At 36.8% G+C, this 25,588-nt stretch overlaps 1 protein-coding gene across 1 annotated transcript in view; it reads left to right on the top strand.

Moving 5' to 3' along the window:
• EIF2AK4 (eukaryotic translation initiation factor 2 alpha kinase 4) overlaps positions 1 to 25,588 on the top strand; it is a 38,859-nt gene that overhangs the window by 1,086 nt on the left and 12,185 nt on the right. The window contains exons 2-27 of the mRNA XM_010007735.1: positions 1,742 to 1,857; positions 3,052 to 3,154; positions 6,630 to 6,803; positions 7,639 to 7,719; positions 8,915 to 9,063; positions 9,629 to 9,744; positions 10,994 to 11,151; positions 11,560 to 12,095; positions 12,472 to 12,581; positions 13,106 to 13,263; positions 13,608 to 14,020; positions 14,771 to 14,840; positions 15,912 to 15,995; positions 16,245 to 16,367; positions 16,818 to 16,922; positions 17,147 to 17,204; positions 17,897 to 17,976; positions 18,633 to 18,734; positions 19,326 to 19,376; positions 20,352 to 20,588; positions 21,197 to 21,272; positions 22,843 to 22,964; positions 23,930 to 23,979; positions 24,072 to 24,240; positions 24,715 to 24,831; positions 25,481 to 25,546. Of these exons, the coding sequence (XP_010006037.1) occupies positions 1,742 to 1,857; positions 3,052 to 3,154; positions 6,630 to 6,803; positions 7,639 to 7,719; positions 8,915 to 9,063; positions 9,629 to 9,744; positions 10,994 to 11,151; positions 11,560 to 12,095; positions 12,472 to 12,581; positions 13,106 to 13,263; positions 13,608 to 14,020; positions 14,771 to 14,840; positions 15,912 to 15,995; positions 16,245 to 16,367; positions 16,818 to 16,922; positions 17,147 to 17,204; positions 17,897 to 17,976; positions 18,633 to 18,734; positions 19,326 to 19,376; positions 20,352 to 20,588; positions 21,197 to 21,272; positions 22,843 to 22,964; positions 23,930 to 23,979; positions 24,072 to 24,240; positions 24,715 to 24,831; positions 25,481 to 25,546 (3,624 nt within the window). The remainder of the gene's footprint in view (positions 1 to 1,741; positions 1,858 to 3,051; positions 3,155 to 6,629; positions 6,804 to 7,638; positions 7,720 to 8,914; positions 9,064 to 9,628; positions 9,745 to 10,993; positions 11,152 to 11,559; positions 12,096 to 12,471; positions 12,582 to 13,105; positions 13,264 to 13,607; positions 14,021 to 14,770; positions 14,841 to 15,911; positions 15,996 to 16,244; positions 16,368 to 16,817; positions 16,923 to 17,146; positions 17,205 to 17,896; positions 17,977 to 18,632; positions 18,735 to 19,325; positions 19,377 to 20,351; positions 20,589 to 21,196; positions 21,273 to 22,842; positions 22,965 to 23,929; positions 23,980 to 24,071; positions 24,241 to 24,714; positions 24,832 to 25,480; positions 25,547 to 25,588) is intronic.

Below are 25,588 nucleotides of genomic sequence, written 5' to 3'. Positions count from 1 at the left end.
GGCAGCGCCGCTCGGTCTGCCCCCCGGGTGCAGAGCCACCGGGAGGAGGAGGCAGAGCGAGTCCCTGCTGCTTGCGGGTTGAGGCGGTGGCCGTGGGGACGGTGCTGGTGCTTCTTCGCTGGTGTCAGGTCCTTTTATTTCTTGCCTGTCGCATCTTGCCTCTCGCTGCTTTCCCTCTGCCCTGCCCTGCCCGGGTAGGCACCCGTGCAGCGGCCTGTGCCCTGAATCCTCTCGGAGCGATGCCCTTGCACTGTAATTAACGCTGTGCGTATGACTTCTTTTCAGTTAATTGTCAGGGTTCTTCTTTAAATTGCCCTTAACCGACTAATTGCGTACTTGCTTAATTAATTCACCTCGTCGGCAAACATGTTGCTCGTCTTTGCATATTTATTACTTGAGTTGGTTTACTGAAACTCTGGCTGTTTCCCTGAGAAACTTATATTTTCACTTTCTTTCTTCAGTTGGGTTTTTTTAATTTATAACTAATATAATAACTAATAACTAGACTCAGGTCTAGTACTCACTACTGGTTTTCATTCCTCTTTCGTGTCCACGGTGTCTAGTAGAGGATTTTTTCCCAGCTGCATCTGTGGCACTGTTTTCCTGTACTTGGAGGTACTTGTCACTCTTTTCACTTCCCCAAGTTCATTGTTTCTGTTATCTCTGTTTACATTCTTTGCTCTTTCAATTTCTGCAAAATGTCATAGCCCCTGCTGTCGTTTTCTGCTGTAAATTTTAACTTAGAATTCTTGCAGAAACGTATGACTTTTTTTTTTTTTCCTTGGTTGGTTTTTGGGGTTTTTTTTGGGGGGGTGGTTGATTGGTTTTTGTTTTATCTGTTTCTTGTATAGAGTTTGAAGCAATTAATTTGCTGCATTTTCAGAGTGTCACAGATCTGGCTCCCTATTAAATTAATAACTGATATTCTCTTGACTTAACCTGTTTTTTCCCTCTTGGAAATGCAAAGGGAAAATAGAGGGGATAGTGACCATCTTTTAACCTGCTTTCTTGTTCATTATTTCACGTGGTCTTATTTCCATACCTGTTTGTCATGTTACTAAGGTCAGAGTTGTTTGGGTTTAAAAAAAAAATCACAAAATTCTAATTGAAGAGTTTAGAGTGTGTCTATGGGCATTTTTTACTGGGTGTTTGAGTAAACAATTTGAGCAGGATGAGAAGGAATGGCAGTACATGTTAAAATTCTGTTTTATGCCAAACCCAAATATATAAGTACAAAAGAATGACAATACATTTGTTTGGCCACACAAGATGTATATCAATGTGATGTTGCCACGTCAGAAAATAAAATATTGACTTATGTTTGTTAGTGTTCTAAAACAAGCATTAAAGAAACAATATTGCTCTTATCATGAATGCACTGTGATATTTCATAAATACCCTGTGTTATGTTTATTTAATTTTTTCCCAATACAGGGCTATTGTTAGCAGAACACAAGGGTTTTATAATAACTCCCCCTTTTTTCTTAATCTGAATCATCTTTCTAATTACTGTAACTACAATTATACAAAGAAGTTATAAAAATATGTTGGATAAACTGATAATCAGTGAACCAGTTTACTCTCATTGAGCAATGTCAATACATTAATATTCTTTTCTTTCACGGTTTGGATGGTCTAACCTCAATTCTGCCATAATATGGGTTGTGTGAGTTGTGTGCTTTTCATTAAAACAAACCCCAAAAAAACCCTTTTGAGTCAAGAGTTTTGTTTTCCATTTCAGGTACTACAGCCTCCAGAAATTAATTTAGTTCTGCGTCCTCAGGGACTGACTGGTGATAATGAAGTATATGCCAAAGTTGATCTGTGGGTCAAGTGTCCTCATACTTACCCAGATACGTGAGTCAACATTAATATGTAACCTTTTTTCTCTGAATATTTTTGTGTATTTTCATAGCAAAGTGTAAGCTGAAAAAAACAAGTAGTTTTATTCACTAGTCTTGCTTGTGCTTTCTTCATGTCAGTATTTTTTAAGCCTGTGATATTTTAAAATAGGTGACTACAGAGTTTGACACCTGACTTCAGTGTGGTCTGTCGTTTAATGGAGAATAAGAGGGATGCATTTGTCAGTGCAGGACTGCAGCTCCCATTTGTAGCTTGAAGGGGTGTAAATGCAGGTGTACAAGCTAGCATCTAACTGCCTTTTTAAAACTTTCTTATCTCATGACCTCCTGAGAGAAGGAGTGAATATTTCTTGGAAAGTAATCTGCTGTCTTAGTTGTATCTGCTGCTCCTTTTCTCTAATGGGCTAGCCTTTTGGAAGAGTTCTTCAGACAACATGTAAAAGGAGTTGCAGGTGATCAGCCTGCCCAGTGTTCTGCGTTGGCAAGTAATTTCAGGGTTAAATGTTGCTCTGTGAGCACATTTTTGTTCAGTCCCTGTGTCACTGGTTGTGTCCACAGCATAACTCCCTTTCATTTGTCCGTCTGTGTTGTGGCATGAGCAACGTGGACAGGAAGTGCTGTTCCTTACTGAGTGATAGCTCAGTTATATCCAGTAACATGGAGCAGAACAGCCACTCTACTATTTATTTATTTTTTAAGATAGCATAAATACAGATGTTTTACTTGTTTGCTTCATTCTAAGCATTTTTTTAAATTTAGCTGTTACTTATTTATTGCACATGCTTCTTCACGTTTGTGTAGCCTGTGTAATGGTAATACATTTTAAACACCTAAATGTTATGCTAGTAATATTTTTAAAGGACTGTTACATAGATTACTGATAAAAAGCTGAATTATAAGAGTCTGCAGGCTTTCTTTAGTAGTTCTTATGCTAAGTATAACTGATAGGTAATCCGCTTCCAGAAAATTCAATGGCAGGGAACGTAGACCAGTATTTATGGCTTTATATTATATATGTGATAATTATGTACTGCTTATTTGGGCATTGACTAATTGTCAGGTGCCTATGAACTCCATTCCTTTTCCCTCACCCACCATTTTAATCAACATTCTCTGTCTTACACAATTGATTTTTACACTCAATTTTTCTAATTAGGACTTTTCAAATCTTTTGTTGTTGTTCCCCCAGTGTCCCTGAAATACAACTGAAAAATTCAAAAGGCTTGTCAAATGAGAAAATAAATGAATTAAAATCCAGACTAGCTGAACTGGCAAAACAGCATTGTGGAGAGGTAAGAGCTTTTAATTTCCTTGAGAAATATACTCTGGACCTTAATAATTCTAAGAAAATGTGTGGTATAATGAAATGCATCCACATTAGGAGTATACGTTGCATTGCTCCTAAGGAAGGAGGGATTTGTCTTCTTTCTTAAGTATGTTTCTAATCAATGCACGCTCTTAAAATGCAGTAAATACGAAATAGTGCAAGCTTTATACCTATTTAAAGGTTCATATTTGGACCCGTCTATAAGAAGGGTCCAAAGGAGGACCAGGTAATTATAGACCCATTAGCCTCACTTCAGTACCTGGAAAAGTCATGGAGCAAATCCACCTGGGAACCATCACAAGTGAATTGAAGCACATGATTGGGAAAAGCCAGCATGGATTCAGCAGGGGCAAATTGTGCCTGACAAACCTGATGGCCTTCTCCAGCAAAGTAACCTGCTCAGTTGATGCAGGACGAGCAGTGAACATTGTCTACCTGGACTTCACCAAGGCTTTTGATACCATCCCCACAGCCTCCTCCTCGAGAAACTGACTTGTTACGGCCTTGACAAGTGGTCTGTGTCGTGGGTGGGGATCTGGCTGACAGACCATACCCAGAGGGTCAATAGTTCCTCCTCAAACTGGCAACTGGTCACACGTGGATCCCCAGGGATTGATATTGGGCCCAATGCTGTTTAACATCTTCATAAGTGACCTGGACGTTGGGATCAAGAGCACCCTGATGAAGTTTTCTGATGACACCAAGATGAGTGGAGAGGTAGACACTCCAAAAGGGAGAGCCAACCTGCAGGATGACGAGGTCAGGCTGGAGGAGTGGGCTAGCAGGAACCTTATGAAGTTCAATGGAGAGAAGTCCAAGGTCTTGCACCTAGGAATACGTGACGCAGAAGTGCAGTTCAGACTGGGATCCACCTGGCTGGAGAGCTGCCCTGTGGAAAGGGACGTGGGCGTCTTGGTGGATAACAGGCTCAACATGAGTGACCAGTGTGCTGCAGCAGCAAAGAAAGCCAACAGGATGCTGGGCTGTATCAACCAGGACATCATCTGCAGAGATGAAGAAGTCATCATCCTGGTCTACTCAGAACTTGTCAGATCACACCTGGGGTATTGCATTCAGTTTTGGTCCTGCTCTACAGGAGCAGGAGTGTTCCAACAGATGATCCTTGAAGTCCCTTCCTACCTGGTATTCTATGATTCTATGATATTATTTCAGAGTTACTTCACAGTATGAAGGGCAGTACTAACTAAAATTGAGAGCTTTCTGCACTTTTCAGATTAATTTGAATATCATAAGTGGCCATACCCATTAAAGCAAACAGTGGTTACTTGGGGAGTTTTTTGGTGTGATCTTGTTCTTCTAATGCTGAACTGAAGGGCAAGAGATGTTAGCTTAACACTTCTGTGACAGTAGCACAGTCACTCGAGGCTGTTAACACCTTTTTTTCTGTAATGTTTATGAACAGTGACACTTGACTTTTCCCCAAACAGGGTAAAGAGACAAAAATGGAAAAATACACAAAGCTTTGAACTTGTATTAATTTTAAGGGATTTTGTAAGTCTCCAGGTATGTTTGGTATTAACAGTACCTTTCCCTCATTGCTGAGAACTGAAATGATTCAAAGAATGACTAGCAAACATTTACTTCTTGGTGAAAGCAAGGTTTATGGTATGCTTCTTATCACTATTTGGAAATGTTACAGGTGAACACATTTGATCATTTTACCTTTTTAAAAGTGAGAAATGCACAGCTGTGGAAGTTGTTACATGCTGAAAAGGGGTAATGTTCTGGTTTGAGTTTCCTAACCCTGTCAACTTCACATGTTTGGCAGGGTTGTCCATTGTTCAGTCTTGCCAGATCAAGACTTTATTCCATTTGCATACTGTAGTTCTACTTTGATTGCCAATTTTAATGCAGATACTTTGAAAAGAACTCTTTTAGCCAGATACTGATTTGTTTATTCTATTAAATAATAGGGAATTTCTCCAGCTGTTTCAGTATCTTTGGAAATTAGCATTTTAACAGTGTATTCTGGATTTTTTTTTTTTTTGTAGTTACTGTGCTATGGACAATTGATAGGAAAGACAAAGTTCTCTTTCTCTAATTAACCCTAAACCGTTCTCAATATACTGTCTGCTGACAGCTGTCCTCAGGATAGTTGTTGGTCTGTAGCGTTTTAAATCCCGGTTTGATTTCTGATCTCATTAGAAGGAGCTACAGATGTGTCATAGGTTTTCTTAACGTTAATTTTCCAAAATGAGAACCACGCTTGCTCCAGCAATGTGTAAATACAGTTGTGAGTTACATGTAGGAATGACATACACAATGCAATCCTGAGTTACTTTCTCTGCCAAGAAAGGGAGATATCTGTTCTCCCTGCCTTGACAGGTATTATTTATTAAAGTGTATTCTGCAATATGGAAAAATTTAAAATACAGTTACATGTAAAACTGAACAGCAGAGTGTTTGTGGTTTTAATCCTTGAGTTTAATGTTTGTTTGGTTTTTTTTTAGTGTGTGTGTATGCATGATTGTCTTGCCTTCTGAATAGTAACCTGGGAAATATGTCTTAGTTTGCATGTGTCAGGTATATGCATATTGTTCTATTCCTTCTATTCTGAATTGTCTCCTGGCTTCTTTATTTCAAACAGGGGATTAAGTGTTTTGAGCGTCTTCTAAATGTCAGCCTGTTACAGGCAGGTGGTACAATTCAGTTTGGCTGTTCTCCCACCTATACATGCAAATCCAGCTCATTGGCTGCATCTGACTGTTGGGATGCATCTTTCTGATGTACTTTAATTTTGGAGATACGATGGTCTAGTATGCATTGCTGAGTTATTAAAGGGATGCTGATAGACTGATGAAAGCTTAAGCCCTAACAAGGTCAATAGATTGTCAGTACATACCCAGTTCAAGTAAACAGTAACTGAATTGTAAGTTTATTCCAGCCTTGCAAACCACATAGCAGAATTCAGCTGCATTTTCAGTGCAGTTCTTATTTTAGTTGTGGTTATATGAATGTAGAATGCCTCAAGTGGCTTTACAGTTCTAATTGGGGGGGCAGTTTGCAGAGGATTGACTGGAGTTTGTGTTAGCACTGAAACAAGTAACTATTTCATAGCAGTAGCTACAGTAATAGAAAATTGCAAAGGGTTTATTCTGCTGTAGCTTGTACGTCATAAACATATCTTTGTGAATAAAAAATACACTTAAGAGAAAAAGAATTTATTTTCAATTTATATATTTTTCAAAGGTGATGTATGGCATTGGCTGTTTTTCAGTAACTTCTTCCATCTTTGCTATTGTTAGGAATTTTTCATTTTAGAGTTTGTTAATAAATAGTTTTGACAAAAAATACTAAAATATGGTATATTCTCTCCAGTAAGTAACAAAATGAGAAGCCATGCTACTGGTGTATTGTTTTTTCATGTGATCTACTTGTTCTTTGAACTTGGTGTGTCATTCATATTTATTTTCTTTCAGGTGATGATATTTGAACTTGCCAACCACATACAGTCATTTCTCAGTGAGCATAATAAACCACCTTCCAGGTCTTTTCATGAAGAAATGCTAAAAAATCATCAAAAAGAAAAAGAAAGACTGGCTCAGGAGGAATTGCGTAAGGCACAAGAAGTTAGGAGAAGAGAGGAGCAGGAGGTGAGAAATGAAAACGTGTACAACCCTGTATTCTTAAAATAACATAAACAATCATGATTTAGCAAGTCATCCTGCATAGCAGTGGGTTTTAGTGAATTTTTGTCAGACTTGTCAGTGTAAGTCAATCAATATGTACTATATGAACTATCTGCTACTGCAATTATAATGCTTGAATTCTGTGTTTTTAACACATAAGAAAAAGAGAAATATTTGTGCCTGAAGCAAACCTAAGTGTTGATCCTATGAAAATCCCTTACAAAGGGGACCTTATACAAAAGTGTAAGCAAGTGTGTATACAAAGTGCATTCCATGTTAAACTAGAAAGTGTTAGCTGGACAGATGGGTGATGATACATTCCTCCACCCTTAGGGTGAGTGGAACATTCACAATGACAAACTTCTGTAGAGTATAATAAATTCAAACTAAAGAGACCTTGAACCTGCATATACTCTTCATGAGAAAGCAAGGGGATTGATTCCTCTAGGTCTCACCTAGTAGTGTGGAGTCTCCACATTTTGGGAATATGGATAGAAGAGTTCTTTTTTGAAAAATAATGTTTTAGCTTATTCCTCTGTCTCTTCTGGGTATGAGGCTTTTTTGTTGGGTCTGCCAGTAGAAGTATTTTTCTTTTGTCTACAACTCAGTTTCCATCATACAGTTGAGGCTGTTAACTTCCTCAGGAAAGCTGAGTTTTTTATTCTTATGAGATCCACAAGTCCTCTTTACTGCTTTTGAAAAATAAGCAGTGTAGCTTTTATTTTTTTAATCAGGGTTAAGATTAGCAGTTGTATTGCATGTACTGTTGTGTCCCTAACAACCCTGAAATTCATTTCAGCAACGTGAAATCCTTAATGAGATTCAGAGAAGGGAGGAAGAGAAAAGAGAAGGAAGAAAAAAGAAAGAGATTGCCAAACAGGTATTCTTTCTAAGTAGGCATGCAAAAAACATTGCAGTAGCTTCTTCCCGTTACTCTAGCCTATGCCTGTAAGAATTTGAGATATTTACATGACTGATTTGTCCTTGTTGGAAAATAACTCAGAGATGTAGAATAATGTGGTTATTTTGTGTAAGATGTAATCTGTTGTACAAGTTAAAATTGCAGTCAGAGAAGCACACAATTAGTACCACACTTACCACTGAGCAAGGACATCCTGCAATAACTAGGCCTTGAAGAAGTCAATTAATCAAGAAGTTTAAAGAGTGTCTCATGTAAATCACCAACTTGGCAAGAAAGACTTGAGGTCTGTATGGATAATTGGACCTAAGGAATGCAGGAGGTGATAAAGAAGATGTAGAATCAAGAAGATCGATGGCTAAACCAGTCTTGGGCAGTTGAAGCTGCAGAATTTGCAATATTGTGTTCTTTAGGTACATTTAGCTCCTTATAATGTCATTATAATACTAAAAATCACACCCCCAGGTCAAAAAGACCCTGCGTAGGTGAAGACCCTTCCCCTGAGAATGCATGATAGCCAGAAAAGTGATGTCACTATATGTTCATTTTTAACCAATCACTATAAGGAGCATGGACTTGGAAACTTACTAACTACAGTTTTGTTTATAAATACGTCATGAAAAATCTTGTTTGATGTGCTTGATTGTGGGAAGGCTTCAAGCACTCAGCTTTGCACAAACCTGCAATAAATAACGTCTCCTTCCTAAATGTAGTCTCTTTGTGCTTCGGGAGCTATCTTAGAACAGTGACATCCTGGATATCTTTTCTCATCCAGTGCTTCTAGTAGATTTAGGTCAAAACAGGTTCTTGATCAAAAGGGGTTTATTTCTGGAATAAAATCAACTGTAAGGGAAAAATAGTGTAATATATTAGCATCTTAAGTGTACTGAGATGGGTATTTTCAAACAGACATAGAAAGCAGCTAGTATGTTAATATTTCCGGTTTCACTGTAAAGAGTCTTTACATTCTTGCCTGTGGACAGTGCTGAAAGGTAGTTAGCGAAGCTCAGCACTTCCTCCTCAGATTCATATGTGCATTTCTTATGAAAGCATATTTCTTCCATGATCTGGGTGACTTCATAGAGTAATAGCCAAGCACTTGCATACTTTGAGGATAGGAGCAGTTTCTGTACTTTCTTGTTTTCGTGATTTATAGGAACGTTTGGAAATAGCTGCTCTGACAAGTCAAGAGAATTCTTCCAGGAGAGATGCTGCAGGATGTAGAGTTGCTTCCAGTTTAAATGGGAGCTGTTTGGAACAAGGAGTGAACAATAAATACCGACCAAATTCAGCTGGACGTTCAAAGTAAGTATGTCAGTTTGTATTTGGGGTGTTGTGGTTTTTTGTTTGTTGTTTGTTTTTTTTTAACCAAAAACAAGATTTCAAAGTGAAATTTGAAGGCAAGAAAGTGGTGTGCTGTGTTACCCAGCCGTTCATTTTGGTCCCTCCCGCTGCCTATTCCTCCCCCTCCATTAATCTTTGTAATGTTTTGAAAGAGAAGGCAAATCAAGTCAAACTTGCATGTCTTTCACAGCCATGTTATGTTTACTTCTTTTTTTTAATATATTCTACATAATCTTAGCAAATTGGAAGTGTCATCCTAAGTTGCAGAACTTCTAAGTTTCGGATTCAACTCCTCATTTTGAATGCAGAGACCCAGTGCAGCATGGTGTTGCTGCTAAAATGCTGATTTTCTAATTAGATGTATGTCTTTGCACTAACTTATTCTCTTTGAAAATAATGGATATTATATTTGGATGCAGCAGTCTCTGAAAGTTAATCCTCTTGCAGAATTGGTATCTTTAGGTACTAGAGATTGTAACAATGCTATCTTCTTGAATTGGAGAAAAATGTTCTGTTCACTTTGCAGACGAGAACGTGAGCTTTCTGTTAGCAATAATGAAAAGTCCCCTGGAAATTACGAGGTTTTGAACTTCAGCACAAGTGGTTCCGGGCAACTTACTGTCCATAAAGGAAAATGTCTAGGTAAGCAAAATTGCAATCGCAGCTTGAAATCTTGGGTTGGGTATTGGGCTATTGCTTTTTTTGAGAAGGAAAACTTAAACAATATTAATGGGTACAAGGAGCACGGATGGAGAGAGAGTGGGAGAGAGTAGTGGGAACACTTACTTTGTCGTAAATATGTTATACATTCTTTGGACTATTTTAAGTAAAAATTTGCTTCCTCAGATACGGTTACATAACTGAATAGCTGTACAAAAAAACCCCACACCTTCTCAAAACATAACTAAATACTTCTCCAATACATAACCAAAATAATACTGAAAACTATCTGCTTTTAAATTTAGATGCCTAGTTTGTTACATGCACAACTGCCAAGAAAAAAGTAATTTGGTTTTTAGTAACATGTGAAACCAGTGATAAGCAACAGGGTTGGAAATGCATACTTGCTCTCCTTCCACTGCTGCTGATAGCTATAGCTTAAAACCAGCAGTTTTAGCAAAAATATAAATATGGTCAAGGACAGGAGACTTGCAGAGCTAAAAGGTTTCCAGGAAGTGCCAAAATGAATGGACCATCAAATGTTTCCACTGTTCATTTTCAACATAGCACTTCCTCAGTGCACTTTGAGGATGAACAATTATGTATAAGGGCCTCTCTATTTTGGAGGGCTCCAGTATATTGGGCCTCTCACATTCTTCTTCCCTGATACCTGTATAAATCACTCCGACCCAGTCCTGACTTGATTTCCCCTATGTCTGCATAAGTAATTTCTCCCAGTCCCTGTGTAAATCACTCCAGCCTTTTTATGTTCCTTCTGTGTAGTACTAGAGTGAAACTTGCCCTCAAAATCTGTTAAGCGTTGCTTTTACAAATTTATGCCAAAGTAATATTTTCTAGTATCTTTGACAGTGATTCTTTGCATGACATTAAGTCCTTCCACTCCCATCCATGACAGCTGTTCGTAGAGCTTTGCTCAGCAGGAAGTGTGTTTCTTTTTAAAAACCTGGAATTCTTTAGAATGTGTAGTAAGTTTTTGACAATGTGTTACTGCTTCCATTTTTCTGCTGCTACATAGCATTCATCCTCAAAAGACCTGATATTTTCCATACCTACCATGTAGATTATGAATCTTGTTTAGTTGTAAGCAGGCTTGTGTGTCTGAAACTGTGGGAAGCAGGCTTACTGGTGTTTATTTAGCATTTGCAGGAGCTCTTGTCAAGTCCTTAGAAACAAAATAAACCATATTCCTCTTCTCTCTTTTTATGTATAGAAAAGGATGAACAGCTTGGTAAATCAGTCTACAATGCCTTGGAAATTCGCAGTGGAGACTTTGTTTTAGTGTATGAGTGGGTTCTGCACTGGCAAAAAAAAATGGGAAGGTTTCTTACATCGCATGAAATAGAAAAGATTGAGAAGTGTAAGAAACAGGTAATGTGTGTGTTTTGCTTTGACTTAGTAAAGGTTAGGTGGGATGCAGTGCTTTTCGTGAGGCTGCTACTTTATATTAAACTTGGGAGGGTGCTGATGACTGAAAATGCTAGTGTTTAGCATTTAACATGGGTGTATTGTACCACAATACACCCTATTTACAATAATATAAATGCAATGAAGTGTATTTGCAAGTATGCATAAGTAAAATAATAAAATACTACAATTTTGAATAGAGAGGGAATCAAGCAGATCCTGGCAGAAACCAAGGTTATTCTTGCTCCTTGTGTACAGTAGTTCCCTTTCAGAAAAGGATGAGAATTTTATGTCTCTCACATATGTTATATATTTTAGTAGTGTGTTCATGGGATATGACACAATGCATGTTATGTTGTGTTTCTCTAACAGCTTCAAGGTGCGGAAACAGAGTTCAGCTCACTGACGAAGCTAAGTCACCCAAATATAGTACATTATAAATGTATGAACCTTAAAGAGCGGGACGATTCAATTGTGGTGCACATTTTAGTGGAGCACATAAGTGGTTGCAGCCTTTCTACGCACTTGCACAAAAAGACTCCAGTTCCAGTTGAGCAGTTGCGCCATTATGTGACCCAGGTCTTGTCAGCTCTCGACTACTTGCACAATAATTCAGTAGTGCACAAAGTTCTTTGTGCTTCCAGTATCCTGGTAGATCCTGAAGGAAACATCAAGGTGACAGACTACAGCATTTCCAAGCGCTTAGCAGATATCTGCAAAGCAGATGTTTTTGAGCAAACCAAAGTTCGTTTTAGTGAGGATGGTCTTCCCAGCAAACCTGGAAAAAAAGGAGATGTGTGGAGTCTGGGCTTGCTTCTGCTTTCACTCAGCCAGGGCCAAGTAACCAAGGAATATCCAGTTGCTATTCCTACCAGTTTACCTGCTGACTTCCAAGACTTTCTGGAAAAGTATGTTTGTTGTGTTCCTGTATCTTTTTGTCTTTGTTTTGGTTTGGTTTTGGTTTTTTTAAGACTTGAGCAGTTTTTTAAAGAACAGCTAAATCCCCCCATGTTGCTAGAAATAGTTTTTAGAGAAGATGGGGTTGCTCACTCACAGCTCAGGCTGCTAATCTGAGATTTGGAAAAACATGTCTGATGCTCTCTTCTCTGCTCTGCCACCAACTTTGTGTGTCACTGTGGATAAGTCATTTAGTCTGTCTTTGCTTCTGATTCCTATCTGAATTATAAAGGTGATAATCTCTTAAATAGTGAGGAGACCTCTTTGAACTTTAAGGCCTGATACAGAATAGATCTTTGAACAATTCTCTTCTTGGTTTGCAAACAGATGTGTTTGCTTGGAGGATAAGGAAAGATGGACACCTCAGCAGCTGTTACAACATAGTTTTATAAACATTCCACGAATGAAAATACCTGTCGCTGAAGAAAATTTAGATGGTAAGAAACTCGGTTCTTCCTGTAATCTCCTAAATAAGTGGACTAAGTTGTGCTAGAACTTCACAAGACTGCACAAATGTTTTACATTAACAAACCTAGAAGTTAAAGACCACATTTTTATATCCATCACTAGTTGGTTAAGACTGATGACTGTTGTCTTATCTGTAGAAGAAGTTGATGCTTTAATTAAGCCTGTAAACTAATCTACATACTACATGGTGTAAATATCAGCCTTTGTCCTTGGAAGATGCTGTACCAATGAAATTTCTTCCCGCGTTATGTCTTGTAAGAGTTGGTTGCTTTGTTCAGTGTAGTTAATGTTAGTAATAAAAAACTGTGTTAAGGTTTATGTTTGTAGCAGAGCTAAGGTCTACACAGCAGAGCACTTTGGTACTTTAGTGTTTCGTTACACTGGAAATTAGTTAGGTCGTTACCATCTTCTTGATGCTGTTTGACAGTCCCTTGTACCTTATCCCTATGCCCCCACACTGCCAACAGTGTTAATTTTGGTGTCCTTGCGACAGATTCGGCAGGTATAGATTGCGTCGAAACAGTTGTACCCAGCAGCCAGATGTCCAGTGCTTTGTTCTTCACGGAAACACAGCGACAGTTTTCACGCTACTACAATGAGTTTGAAGAGCTAAAGTTACTTGGTAAAGGGGCTTTTGGAGCAGTCATCAAGGTAGGGTATACAAATAATTTCCTTCTATGGAATCCTTTTTTTGAATGCATTTGTTTCCTCTGAAACAAAGCAATATATTCAGTGTTTTCGTGGTTCTCTTTATTATTTTCTAGTGTTCTGTGTCTGTGTCATGGTTTTTATCTGGAATTGAATAGGCTGATAAGTTTTGTGAGAAGTTGCTGGGAATCTGGGGAGAAGCCTGTCAGTACAGGGAAGCTTGCATTTGAATTGTAGTGATTTCCCACATTGAAGGAAAACCTTGTCTTCCAAGGTCTTTCTACTTGTAGCTCTACTTGGTAAGGTATTTATAAGCATTTGACTTTGGATTTACTTGAGTCTTGCAGGTGAGAAATAAGCTTGATGGTTGCTATTATGCTGTGAAGCGTATCCGTGTAAACCCTGCCAGCAAGCAATTTCGGAGGATTAAGGGGGAAGTGACGTTACTTTCCCGCTTGAACCATGAGAATATTGTGAGGTATTACAATGCTTGGATAGAAAAACATGAAAGTCCTGTTCCCACTGTGTCATCATCTGAACCAACCGAAGAGAAAAGAATGCCCACCAAAGCCAGTCTCTTCATCCTTACCACTGAGGAGACAAATGATGTGGAAGCTAATGCTCCTCCTCCAGTTTTGACAAGTTCAGTTGAGTGGAGCACTTCGTGTGAAAGGTCCTCCAGCAACAAATTCAGTGGAGCTGATCAGGAGTCAAGTGATGACGACGATGACGGTGATGGAGTCTTCTCACATTCATTTTTGTAAGTAGGCTTCAGTACTGACACTGTAGGGAATGTGAGCAGACTTGTTTTTTCCAAATTTGTGTCTTTTGTCATTAGCACTTTTATCAGAGGTGATTAACTGCATTTTCATTTTGTTCCCTGGCTTAATAACAGTGTACTTGCCAGTAGCCAGATAGCCCAGAAGAGGAAAGTCTTTAGCTAAAAATTACCAGTGTACAAGGAAAAATGTTGTTTTGGGATAGAAGTTTATAATCATTTGTGTTGGAATGCATGACTGTTTAATATATATTGTATTGTCTTTTCCAACCTTGAGAGTAAAGTTTTTAATAAATTATAAGAGAAATACTAGAAATCCTGAAAAACAGCTAAATTATTCTTTTTTTTGTGCTTTGATTTTTGTTGGCGCAATCCATGCCTGCTTCTCTGTATGGAGTGATTCTTTCATTCGTGGGGATTTTTTTGTCTAAGCAAGCAAGCAAAATTATCTCAGTGTTGCTTATTGACTGTAGAAATTAAATTTTGCTGATGCAGAAATATACCTTCCCTTTAAGGGACTGGGCTGTCGAAGGCTTGTTGCTTTGCAAGAATATTGTTTTGGGGTTTGTTTTGCTTGTTTTACTTAAGGTGTATGGAAGGTCTTCAACAGAAGCTTAGTTTTTCTTTTTTTTCCATGAACAGTTTCCACATTTTTTAGTTAATATTAATTGATAATATTTATTTAAGGAAAACCAAAATTTTGGGGGTTTTTTCTTTCTCTTCTTTGAACAGGCCAACCACAGATTCTGAAAGTGAAATAATTTTTGATAATGAGGATGAAAACAGTAAAGGTCATTCCCAAGTAAGTATAAAGATAAAGCTAGTGAAAATAAAAAGATAATAAAAAAACGAACAGGTTCGTTGGGAAAATTTGTTTCACTTCTGGAGTAAATACAAAACTATATGAGATTTCATTCCATCAGAATAAATACTGTCCCATCATGAGCTGCATTCCAGAGAAATCATGGTCTGATAAAGCCAATCTAGATTCTGTTTTCCATAGTGTTGCTTGAGCTAAATGTGAGTTTCACTTTATAGACACAAGCCTGGTTATTGCAAATTTGTGATTTATGAGTTAGTCATATGGATTGCCTTACATCATCTGAAAGTTGAAAGTTGGTCTGGTTTTAGATTATATAAACCAACATATTTGCTCACGCTACCCACTTTTAAAAAGTGGTGATAATACATGTTGTTAGCAGTAAAAAGAGAGAGGAATTCAAAATGAAGTGTAAGGGTTTAGCTGATTTTATGATTTCTATCACAGCACATACTGTGAACCATCTGTGCTGTATAACAGGAAAATAAAGTACAGTTTTCCACAAGATCTAGAATCTGATTCTTGTGCAATGCTCTTGTTAAAGGTTCATCTTCTTCCTCTCTCTGTTGTAACATGTGCTGGCATGAAAATGCTTTCATGATAGCACTTAATAATCTGGCAGTGCATTTTTTTGTTGTCATGATAGCTATACACACACTACATGAAAATTGTTGGTCGAGGGCAGGAGTTGCATTATTTGCATTAAGTAAGCTTTGTATATTTTAGTTTCTGGTTTGTAATATTTTTTAAACATTACACACTTAGAGATTTAGGTTTCATCCAGATTTTCTGGATTGTTTTCCCTCCATTGTCTAATGATGGCAAAATGTTACTTGTTCTTTGAAAATGAGGGTTCATTCACACCTGTTTTTCTAGTTTATTTAGAAGTGGTGATATTACAGAAATGTCAGTATATTATTTTGCTGTTGTTCAAAGCTAGCCATAGAAGATGAGTTCTCATCAAAGTGTTCTAGCCATTAAAAAATAGTAGCATACATTGAAATACTCTGGATTTCTGTAGCTAACTGTTCTATTACTTTTCTTGTGATAAAGGATGTAGAAGGCAATGAAAAGAATGGCCATGGAAGAGAAGATGGGGCAGCAGTCATTCAGACAATACATTACCTCTACATTCAGGTACAAACATGCTTACATTTTCAGATAAAAGATACTGTTTATTCCAACCTGCAGAGATTAATTGCTGATTTTAATGAGAAAATAATGACCTTTAAAATGTAAACAACACTAAGTTCAACGTTTTTGCAACAGACTGATTTTCGTAAAGGCTTGCTTGCTGAAATACACACATAGACCCAAATTTCTGGTCTCTCTTCTTGACAAAACTGCTCTTTCTTCCCTCTGTCCCCTGTGTATGCACAATGGAAGATGGAGTATTGTGAGAAGAGCACATTAAGGGATACTATTGACCAAGGATTATATGAAGACACCAGTCGGCTTTGGAGGCTTTTCCGAGAAATTTTAGATGGGTTAGCTTACATCCATGAAAAGGTTAGTAAATAAGACAGTTACAACCTGTCTATAGTACCTATGTTATGCCTCTTTCTTTATGGGTTTCTTCATATTCTGTTAATTTGGGGGCATTTGCTAGCAAGGTTTGTTCCTTGGCCTTTCCACTACTAATCTCTTCTAGGAGTTTAAATATTTTATCATAAATCTGAATTTTATAATGAACCACTTCAGATTTTTTACTCAGGAAAATTTGACCACCTTTAAGAATGTTTTGTTAGGTATCTGGTAGCGCTGGAGACTATAGTCTGTAGCCCAGAAGCTAGAAACAGCCTTAAAAATTAATAATCAGTGACTTAATGAAGATTTCCCACTGTAATGAAAGTATGTAGCATGATTTTCTAGTCTAGTATAAAGAGAGTTTTATTTTTAATTGTGTTTACAATTTAATGCTCTGTGGGTCTTTTTTATTTTGTTCTCCTGCTGTAACAGGGAATGATACACAGAGACTTGAAACCTGTCAACATTTTTTTAGATTCAGATGATCACGTCAAAATAGGTGACTTTGGTTTAGCTACGGATTATCCAGCCAATGCAGTAAGTACACATGAAAATTAATTCAAATGAATGAAAAAAACCCAACCCTTAAATTTGATGTTCTAATAACATGAAAGATAAAAATAAAACATAAAAACTCATTGAAATTTATACCTTATTTCTAAGATGCTAGAATCAAACCATGTACTGCCAACCAAAGCGGCAAGAAAAGGCAACAGAAGCATTTCAAGTGCCATTTACAATATCCGCCTTCCTGATTTCAGGTGGTCTCTAAACAAGAAGAAAATCACTCGGATGGTTTTGCTGTGTCTGACCCATCAGGTTAGTTTACATAGCAGCTTGTTCTAAATTATTTTAAGCAAACAATATTTTGCAGTCTTGTATACTCTGTTAGAATTTCCTTTCATTCTTTGAAAACAAAACCTTTTTTGTTTGTGGGCAGAGGGGAAACAACCTACAACTTTTGGGTAGATAGTTTACGTATAATCTGGCAGTTTTGACTTTTAGCTAAAACCAAATTTGCTTCCACTGTGAGACTTCTCCCTCAGATCAGTGCTTTTCCCGTGGTGAGGTATATAGGGATCTTTTATATCGGTTCCATCTGTACTTCTCTTGCCTGTACAGGACAATTTCAAGACTTCAGGGATTTTTGGTGGTTCATTGGTCGTTTTTTTTACAGCTTCTGTAACAGGCTGAATTTTGTGTTTTGAGAAGACTTTTGTACAATTGTGTATTTTAAGATTAATGTAATGTAAGTGAAATTTAGTTGTATCATTTGTGTGCTGGCCTACAATTCTGAAAAGCAATGGATAGGTTTAGGTACTATAGATTGACACAATATTTGACATGTGAAGGTAAGAACAGTCTGTTTTGCAAACTGGTCTCAACCGGATCTCTCTGTGTTCCAACCCAGAAGACATGAAGACAGAAGAGGAGTGAGTTTTTTCTTTACTTTGATGCTGCAATTCTCTCCTGCTTTCTTGAAACTCATACTCTAATCTTTTTCCATGTAGGTAATTTGACAGGGATGGTTGGCACTGCGCTGTATGTCAGCCCAGAAGTCCAAGGTAGCACTAAGTCTACATACAATCAGGTATGATTAAGCAGAATTAATAAAAAGGTAGCTTGGGATCTAAGGAACAAGGTACAGTTTAGGTCATTGTGCTCAACAAAGATGAATTTGAGGTGGAACAGGGTGTGGTGCAATAAGCAAGGGATGTTCCTCTGAGAGGAGACCAAGGGTAGAAGGATATGGGCAAGTCAGTTTTTCTGCATGTGCTGTGACCATGACAAGTGGCTTCAACTTGAAAGCAGGTAATCATGGTGGACCTTTTATAAATAAATAGGATAGGGTAGAAATCTCACAGTCTTTAGCAAAGGTAAAATGTGATAATCACAAATATATTTTGCTCTCCTGGGTTTCTAGACTGATTCTGGGAGGTGGGGTTGCATTTTTCTCATCAAAGAGGATCCTGTTTATATGCAGAAAGTTTTTGAAGCGGTCGGGAGTCCTTACGTCATGGCAGTGCAGTGATGATGGAGGGCATTGGAGCCTAACAAATCTTAATGGGTTGTGTTATTTAACAAAAAAATAAACAAAACCCAGAAAACAAACCCCTGAAAAAAACCACCTCTCTCTCCAGCTGTATCACACCATTAAATTTAACTGAAACTTTATTCTTCTCTGCAATCATTTTCTGCAGGGAATTAATGAGTATTATATTTAAGTTTCTGTTTTTTCTTCCTTAGAAAGTGGACTTGTTCAGTCTGGGTATAATATTCTTTGAAATGTCTTACCATCCCATGAATACTGCATCAGAAAGAATCTTTGTTCTTAGTCAGCTAAGACTGGTAAGTATACAGATAAAAAAGATACCAGTTCTGTGTATCACACAGTTTGTTAAGATAAAGGCGCAAACAACAGAATTGTTTCCACAGAAAGTGCTTAAAAATGTTTACAAGATACATAGTGAAAGGTGAAGAATAAAAGAGGAGCTGATACTGACATTGCCTTAATGCACTGTGGATTTCCTAATGGTATTACCATCAGTCAGCTTACTGTTTGCAAAACTAATTTGTATAGCGCAGAACATTACAGGTGCGAACTTCAGAAATGGCTTTAGTACACCTGAGTTTAGACCTGGAGGATCTCAGAAACAAGTCGATATTTGTAGTTGATAAATGGCTGGGATTATGGATTGTATCCTCATTTTCCAAAATGTCATGAAAGCATTTCAGTGACATTCTTTTTTCTGTTAGCTCTTCAAACTAAATTTGCCATTTGGGATTTTTTTTTTTTTTTTGTTCGCTTTTTCCTCATGGAACACAAACCTGCTTAGTATATCTGTTTAAATATGTAGAATTTAAAAGTAAGGCTAGCCTGAGCAAGTTGGAGTTCCTGTTGTAATTCCAATTTGGGTTTTGTTTGTTTTTTTTTTATAGCCCGCTATCGTATTTCCTAAAGACTTTGATGAAGTCAAGCATGCAAAGCAGGTAATTTTGTGGACATTTTTACTAATAAGTACTCCCTGTCAAGAAATGTTCATTATTAATTTTCCCACTTAATTTTAAATTAGCAATCTCCAAGTTCTTTCTACGTGTCATTAAAAAAAAGTAAGGAAAAAAATAATCTCAGAAGAATACACTAAGTTGCCTTGGAAATATACTTAGTAGGTACCCTGAGCTGTCATAAGGAAATACAGACTTCACTGACATACTTTTTAAGCTCTGAGAGAAAAATTTGATTGTTTTAGGCTCCACCAATGACAGCTATGTTGTTTAACCCTTAATTTAAACTGTTGAGAGAAATCTGTGTCACAAAGCAGAAAGAGGTGTGCAAGCTAAATTGACTGCTCTGAGTCTGAAAAGATGATGGCAAGAGGTATTCTAGGTGCCTTCATGATGGAGAAATGAAGTGATAAGGAGCAGGGTAGTCTTTCCTGGACCATCCAGATAAATTTTTTCTTGTGCTGGTGGGCTCTTTCGTTGACCTTTAACATCAGCTTTTTGCCTGTTGTGCCTGCAGAAAAGTAGTCTGCCTGTTACTAGTCACATGAAAGTGTTTCCATCTTGTACAGTTTACTGAAATATGCCAAGAAGATTCCCTCTTGTTTTAGTATCTCTAACTATGAAATCTTCATTGTTATGCATGTGATTCTATTTTCTCTTAACTTTGTTAAGAAAGAGGTGTCACAGCTAGTGTAACAAAGTACACTACATACTTTGTCATCCAAAGAGATACATTTCCAATAATTGTTGTGTTTTACTAAATATTATTTAGATAACACAACAAAATACATAATGTAATAACCAAAGAATATCCACCCCAAAGATTCAGATCCTGCTTTCTTTTTTATCCCCTGTAGAGTCTCATAATTTGTATTAAGGTAATGTCACAAAGAAATTTGTTGTAGCTACTGTTAAGATACACAATTTTCTTAAACCATAAAATTTTGATGTAATTTATAGAGGTCCGTTATTACATGGCTCCTGAACCATGATCCTGCAGCACGACCAACAGCTGTGGAGCTGTTGAAAAGTGAACATCTTCCACCACCACAAATGGAGGAGTCTGAACTCCATGAAGTACTCCACCATACCTTGGCAAACGTGGATGGAAAGGCCTACCGGACTATGATGAGTCAGATATTTTCACAGCGTGTATCTCCAGCTATAGACTACACCTATGACAGTGATATGCTGAAGGTTTGTAGGTGTTTAGGGGATACGTGGGTTGGTTTGGTTCTTTTCCTCTGTTGGATTTTAAAAAATGTTTGTACTCATGAACTCAAAATGTGCTTGAGACAACTGCATTATTGTTATTATGAGTAACCTTCATGTGAGTTCCCAGTTAAAGCTACAAATCTGTACCACTTCTCATTTGTACCTTACATTCATCCTTCAGTGATGAAACAAGCAGTGTTTGTAGCAGTCTAAAGCTTTAAGCTTCTGTCCAGGTGATTACTTTCCTCACTCTGAATTTTTGTCAAACTAATGGTACTCGCACCTGATTGCCAACAGAATGTGTTGCCTCTGACTGTTTTCTTCCCTTTCTAATAGTGGCGATCAAAGTAATCGTTCTTGGTTTCTCAGCTCTTAAATCTTTCTAGATCTAAAGAAATACAAGATAACAGTACGATAATTATTTGTATAGCTGTAGTTATTTTTTTATTATGTAAGCGTTATAATTTATTACAGTGGGATGAGACATCAGAATTCTTATTATCTTGAATAAATGAAATTACTGTCTATATTACTGGAAGTGTTCATGACATGTGAATTATATACGTACCTTTTATTTGTGGTGGTTTCAGGGTAATTTTTCTATTTGGGCAGCCAAGATACAGCAGCATGTATGCGAGATTGTCAGCCGGATATTTAAAAGACACGGTGGGTGTGCTTACACAAGTCATTAGTTTCATTATTGTGATCAAATGGACTTAAGAAAATTAAATGGTTTTGCTGCTATCACTAGTCAGAAAATATGTTCAATAGTTTTATATATTTTGAAATTGTACATTGTTTTTTGCTGTTATTTTGGCATCCCAGTAATAGCCGTTAACTTGCAATCTGAATTATTTATATTTTCTGTAGAGAGAACAGCAAAAGTCTTAATTAAATCTTTGAATGTATTTGGTCGGTCTGTAAGTCCGTATGATCTTTTAGAGGTAGAGAGTGTTATGTGAAAGCTAAGTCTAAATAGAAGGATAGCTGTATAATGGAAGACCAAGCATCTGTGTAGCACAGTACTCCCTCTCTGGACATAGCCAGAATGGGAATGGCCTCAGGAGTGTGGAAACAGAGCAAGTGTATAGCAAGGATGTGCTGTTCAGGAGCTTCCTGAGCCAGGGCTGGTGTCAGGGTGTTTAATAGTCTTTGATTTTCCTTTCCAGGACTCTACCCAATCATAAGTAATAATTTTTGCTTAAAAGTAGTTTTATAAGAGAGGAAGAAGATTGATGCACACACTGTCACATTTGAAGTGTGACAAATGGTATTGGTTTATAGGTGTTTGTGATACTGTTTTATATAAAAACAGAATATTAAAGTAGAAACTGGGAAACTTCCTAATATACCATAAGCTGATTAAGCATGATCAGGGTTTGATTAAACAGAAGGATGAGAAACTGAGAAATGCAAAGTCAAGTAAGGAGAAGTTACTTGCCCAACATCCACCTTCACCGTTTAAAGCTTGACATACTTTGGAAAGTGTCTGTCAGCATTTTACATATTGAAATATTTTCATTGTCTTGGAAAAAAAGCAGGATTATATCTTTTTTTCCCATTAGTTTTTATCTGCCATCAGTAATGGTTAGAAGCATTTCCTGATTTAAATGTTTATTTTGAAACCTGATTGAAGACGTGAGAAAAGTTTCTTAAATAACTGAGAATCAGTAGATTATTTATAACAGGAAAATATTTTTTATTATTAGTGATATTATTGTTAATAATAAGGTTTCTATGAAGGCTGGATTCATACAGATACATGGTTGCAAAATACAGCCAGCAAAAAGTAAAAAATAAGCACTTCCAGTACGTTTTTGAGACATAGGATATGTGTCTGAACAGTAGTTGTTCTTTATGGAAGTGCCTCTAGACCAAAACAGTACTACTGCTATCTATAGGGTTTCTCAGCTGTTTGGTGTGCATGCTTTTGTGAAGAGTGGTGTTTAAAGAGGGAGGGCAAAGTGAAGATTCTGCTGGGGCTGTGGCATTTTCACTTCTCTGTTTCTCTGTGGGCTGCCTGATGAGCCCAGAAAGTGTGCAGGGTAGAACATCAAAGTTTGTTTTCTAGCTTTCTTTAAACGGAGGAAGAGGGAAGTCTATCAAGAAGGCTTCAAATAATGTAATTTTTAAAAGGTACTGTTGAGATATCATACCCTGCAAGGTTGTTAATGAGCTTGTAAAAAGATACTGCTTCTGAAATGGAAGATAACAGTATTTTACTGCTGTTGTGTAGGAGCCATCAAACTGCATACCCCACTGCTCATGCCCAGAAATAAAAAGCTGTATGAACATAATGAAGCTTCGTATTTCATGGATCACAGTGGGATGCTGGTAATGCTTCCTTATGATCTCAGAGTAAGTATTATCATCTCTACAGGCAAAGCTGGGTTTGAAGATTCACTAGCCACAAAGTTGGTTTAGGCTTATGTTTCTTCTGACTGCTGAAGCATTGGGTCTTTCAGTGTCTGTTCCTGTAGTCCTGTGTGTCACTGCTGAGGTTTTCTGTGTTCTTGTGCATAATAAAAGACTTTTCTGATGACCAGTGAAAATGCTAATGTTCCTATCCCTTTCTCACTTATGAATCCCTATAGAGAATATGGGTTACAGTTTTATGTTCCTCAAACAGATGTTGTCAAGGATCATTTTACTCTTGACAGGAATTGCTGTTTACACAGCTGAAATTTCACTGTTTGGGATTCTTCTATCAGTATTACCCAATTATATGCAATGTTGGCCCAGTTAGTTACCTTGCATTTAATTTAACACCAAAACGCTTTGTTAGATATTTTTTGCTTATTTTTGATGGTTAAAGAACCTGACTTCTTATATTCCATTTCACTAATTTAAGGTGAGTATAACTCACCCTTTCTTTGCATTTATAACATCAAGCTATGCAATATGATTCATAGTTAAGGATTCGTGCAGAATCTACAAAATTGGATCTTTCCATTAGAATTGCTTGTTTTAGAAAATGTGTTGAGCAAAGATTTATTTTAAAGTTCTTCTTTCTCTAAAGAGCAGAATATCTATCTGTTTGTACATTGTAATAAGTTCATAGTCAATTTCTGCATTTTGCATGCATTCAGGTAATTAAGGAGAGTCTTTGTGTCTTATAGAAACATGGGGGACAGGATGCTTTTATTTAAAATTTGCAGCAAGAATGATTTGATTCATATTAGTTGGCTATGTCAAATATTAAAGGCATTTTTACGCATGTGAGAGTACAAGTGTTTCTGCCCTGTAGTAACTCATATCCAGTTTCAGAATCTAGTCAGACTCAATGTTTTATTTCAATAATTTGCATATATTTTATTTTTCAGATTCCTTTTGCGAGATTTGTAGCTAGAAATAACATATCAAACTTGAAAAGGTAAGGGACATACAGATGAGGTTTTGCACAGATGCTATGCTCTATGACAGCAACCACTGAAGATGCTGATCATTCTTCAATGTTTCCTTTAGATACTGTATAGAGCGAGTTTTCAGACCTCGGAAGTTAGACCGCTGTCATCCCAAAGAACTCCTGGAATGTGCATTTGACATTATTACATCTACTGGAAATAGCTTTTTGCCTATTGCAGAAACAATTTATGCCATTTCAGAAATTATTCAAGAGTTTTCAGTACTACAGGTAGATTCTCTCTTCATTCCTTTAGCTCTCTTCTCCATCCTGAAATTTTAATCTCAGTAAATCTATAGTCTAATATGCTTAAAAGATAGTTCATTTAACCTTAACAGATACAGAACTCTTTCCATACTTTACTGATAGTCAGCTATAGAACACTGTCATTTCAACAAAAATATGCTTCACAGATAAACATAAAATGAAGCATAAGTTTGTGTGCAAATAAAATACTAATTTAATCCTTACCATGCCATTGGATTTGTGTTTCTTCTGTCAGGTAAGTGATTATTGTAGAATGGGACAAGCCTTGCCATTCTTCAGTACTAGATGGAGAGTGAGGTGGTGGAAGGAAAGGTCTGAAGTTGGTGTTCAAATATTAAATGTTTAGGAAACTTTATATTTTTAAGCAAAATGGAGTGAAAGTAAAACTTTTTTTCTTCTTTTTTTCTTTTTGCGTCTTTTATTTTTTCCCTTCATTAGGAAAGAAATTACAGTATTTACTTGAACCACACTGCCTTACTGAAAGCTATACTTTTGCACTGTGGGATACCAGAGGATAAACTCAATCAAGTTTACATCATTCTCTATGATGCTGTGGTAAGATATTGGTTACTAACTTAATCTCTGTTGTCATTGCTGTAGAGTACCTGCTGTGGAGACCTGCTGTCTCCAAAAATGAGTAATAGCCCATTGCCAGGATAACAAGGAATATCATGTTGATATACAAAAAGTCTGGTTATCTTTGGGCTGTAAACTTGGATTAATTAATTTTTGTTACTTTAGATTGTGATGTTTCAAAATTATTTTTAAATGTGTATTTATGAGTGAATTATTCACCCATATAATTAAGAACTGATAAGCTATTCCAAAAACCTAAAAGAGGTATCTTAGTAGCATGTTGAGCTTTTCTACCTTATAAGCAAAGAAAACAGATTAAATTCATTAAAATAAGTACTTAAATTCAAACAAAATACCTTTTTTAATGCAAAAGTGCTTTTCAACAAAAGTTGGTATTTTTTTAACTTTTTGTTGCTTTTTGAAGCCAAGCCAAATATCACCTACATAACAAGATAGGTGAAAAATGTGTTACTTACTGTTATTTTTCTTTTACAGTATTATTGCAATTGATAAATGTAACCTTTAATTAGTCTTGGAAATTTGTATTTTAATTCATCTTGGCTATAGTATTTTATTTTTTTTTTGGTAACTCAGTTGTCAAATACATTTGAATCTGTTTCTCTTGTAGACTGAAAAACTAACAAAAAGAGAAGTAGAAGCCAAATTCTGTAATCTTTCTCTCACGTCAAATAGTGTAAGTAATTTTAATTCAGTGTTAATTTTCCTTTAACTTGTT

This window comes from Chaetura pelagica, unplaced genomic scaffold (genome assembly GCF_000747805.2).
Source record: "Chaetura pelagica isolate M959 unplaced genomic scaffold, ChaPel_1.0 scaffold70, whole genome shotgun sequence".
Lineage (NCBI taxonomy): Eukaryota > Metazoa > Chordata > Aves > Apodiformes > Apodidae > Chaetura > Chaetura pelagica.
The sequence above is the reverse complement of the archived record's forward strand: the minus strand, read 5'-3'. Positions and strand labels throughout refer to the sequence as shown.